The sequence below is a fragment of the Penaeus monodon genome, chromosome 23 (genome assembly GCF_015228065.2).
Source record: "Penaeus monodon isolate SGIC_2016 chromosome 23, NSTDA_Pmon_1, whole genome shotgun sequence".
Taxonomy (NCBI): domain Eukaryota; kingdom Metazoa; phylum Arthropoda; class Malacostraca; order Decapoda; family Penaeidae; genus Penaeus; species Penaeus monodon.
Window position 1 is genome coordinate 6,889,956 of NC_051408.1, and position 1,005 is coordinate 6,890,960.

The 1,005-nt window shown below is 47.0% G+C and overlaps 1 protein-coding gene across 1 annotated transcript in view; it reads right to left on the reverse strand.

Moving 5' to 3' along the window:
* Positions 1-611, reverse strand: part of LOC119587748 (cryptochrome-1-like) — a gene marked incomplete in the record, with an annotated part of 40,863 nt that extends 40,252 nt beyond the window's left edge. Inside the window, 1 exon segment of the mRNA XM_037936434.1 lies at positions 298-611. Coding sequence (XP_037792362.1) covers positions 298-479 — 182 coding nt within the window.
* Positions 612-1,005: the final 394 nt, after the last annotated feature.

Consider the following 1,005-nt stretch of genomic DNA (forward strand, 5'->3'; position numbering starts at 1 on the left):
GTTTATTTCTTTATCTCTTCGTGGAAGTTGGTAGCTCATACTCCTCTCGAATTTCCTGTCTTAAGAAAATGTCTGACGATCGAACTTCCGGTATGCCCTCCCCTCCACTCCCCCCCCCCCACGAAAAAAAAGGAATAAGAAATTGAAATAAAACCAATTTTTTTTTCTCTCTCTCGGAGGGAACACTGGCCTGCCCCGCGGCGCCATATTGCTCGGTCTTCCCCTTACATTCGGCTGTTTTAGCTACCGCCTTACCTCTCCCATGCCTAATTACTCGTCACTAATGACTCTACTCACCTCCACTTGTTAATTCCCACGTTAGAAGATCCAGCGAACCAAGGATCGAGGATGAAAATACACCGAAATGTGGCAGCGTTTCTCAAGCCTGCCCTGAGAGATGGGTTGTCATGGAGCCGCAGTCCTTTTCTAAACCAATGCACCATATGCTTGGGACGAGGCTCATTCACCTTACCAGTCATACTTAAATAATTTATGTCTTAGCCAAGAAAATACACAACAGAACTTTGCACATGTTAAACAAAGTGAACACACGAGACGCAGAGACACTGGGCAAAGCCTCCCCTGACGAGTGTTTACACTGTACTAACGGGTGTTCCGCGAGCATGCCAGACTCAACGTGACTCGGTTCGTTGCAAGCGATCGCCAGATGAATCACAAATTCCCTTTTCTCTCCAACCGTACACCCTTAAACCCCAATTTAATTACCTCATTTCAACCTCTATCGTAGTCTCACATCGTATTTAATACTTCCCTACAGATCAGTTAACCAGGAACTGCTACTTAAATCGTTTTCCCTCAGAATGTGACACTGGCAACGATCCGAAGCTCTGGCGGCCGCGACGGAATCAACGTGACCACCGACCAATCAGAATCGCGCTTTCAAACTGCCTAGGCGTACCAACCTTGGGCGGATTAGGTTGACGCTTGACACCAGGGTTCATGAAACAAGTATTGACACAAACATAATAGGCCGGAAACGAGCGA